The sequence below is a fragment of the Alligator sinensis genome, unplaced genomic scaffold (genome assembly GCF_000455745.1).
Source record: "Alligator sinensis unplaced genomic scaffold, ASM45574v1 scaffold747_1, whole genome shotgun sequence".
NCBI classification, from domain to species: domain Eukaryota; kingdom Metazoa; phylum Chordata; order Crocodylia; family Alligatoridae; genus Alligator; species Alligator sinensis.
The window spans coordinates 649,966-651,092 of NW_005842254.1; the positions used below are offsets into that span (position 1 = coordinate 649,966).

Consider the following 1,127-nt stretch of genomic DNA (forward strand, 5'->3'; position numbering starts at 1 on the left):
TGGCATGACATGGCAGCTCCCTCTGTCCTAAGGCTCCAGGCCCTCACAGCCAATTGGCACATGCCCTCTCAGTGATGCATATGCAGTTGGCCCCAAGCGTTACAGACAGAGGCTTTTATTATATTAGAATAGATACATCCATCTCTTTCTCTAGATTTATACAGATGTGTCCTCTACCATCCTATATAGATATCTAGACAGGGATTTCTATATTTCCATAGCTGTACCCCCCACCCTCTTATTTATATATGGATATATCTATCGCTACTTCCACATATTTATATAGATGCATCCTCCACCCTCTAACTCTAGATAGGCATCTTCAGTTAGACATCTACACCTGGATTTATATAAATGTGCCCTGTACCCTCTTATGTAGACACTTATGTATAGAGACCTAGGTATAGCGATCTATTTTTGTATTTATAGACAGGTGCCCTCCATCCCCCTAAACAGGTATAAGTGGACAGAGGCGGATCTCTAGACGTCTACAGCTATATCCGTACAGCTGTGCGACGACGGAGGACGCGGTTGCTCCCCCCTCCCCCCGGGGCGGTTGGGCATGCGGCCGGGGGCCCGATAGGTGCTCGCGCCCTCCCCGCGCGCCCTTCACCTTCCGCTCCCCCTGGGCGCCGTACTTGTTCCCTTTCGCCAGCCCCAGAGACTTCTCCAGCAGGCCCAGTTCCTCCGCCCCCAGCCTGGGCCCGGCCGCAGCCGCCATCCTCTGAGAGAGGCCGGCTGGGAAAAGGAAGAAGCGGGCTATCCCCCGCACGTAGTAAGACACTGCTCGATTGGAGGAACCTCCCCATCCCTCAGTAATCGTCACAGCTATTGGCGGAAAGGGAAACCCCACCCTGCGCATGCGCTGGGAGAAAAGTGCCGCGTTGCGTGAAAAATGGATTGGCGAAGCGCGACGGTTTTAATGTTAATCAGGCCACGCCTTCTATTTGTGACGTAAGGTCCGGCCGGGGGGTTAGAGCGTCCCTCCCCTCTCCGCGCCCTGTGCGGGTCAAGTCCTTCTCACAGCCCCTCCCTGCTATCCAGTGGCCTAGCCCCTTGTATAACGTGCCTCGCTGGAGACACTCCGTGCTTATTCGGAACGAAGCCGGGCGTTGGCCAGGGTTGGG

General features: G+C 54.6%; 1 protein-coding gene across 2 annotated transcripts in view; it reads right to left on the minus strand.

Annotated features, from left to right (window-relative positions):
* Window positions 1–824, minus strand: part of EEF1E1 (eukaryotic translation elongation factor 1 epsilon 1) — a 28,375-nt gene extending 27,551 nt beyond the window's left edge. The window contains exon 1 of one of the 2 annotated variants that reach the window (XM_014521768.2): window positions 639–824. In XM_014521768.2, coding sequence (XP_014377254.1) covers window positions 639–809 — 171 coding nt within the window. In that variant the 5' untranslated portion in view covers window positions 810–824. Of the gene's footprint in view, window positions 1–613 lie in introns of both variants that reach the window. The other variant, XM_006027592.3, reaches the window with a different exon arrangement.
* Window positions 825–1,127: the final 303 nt, after the last annotated feature.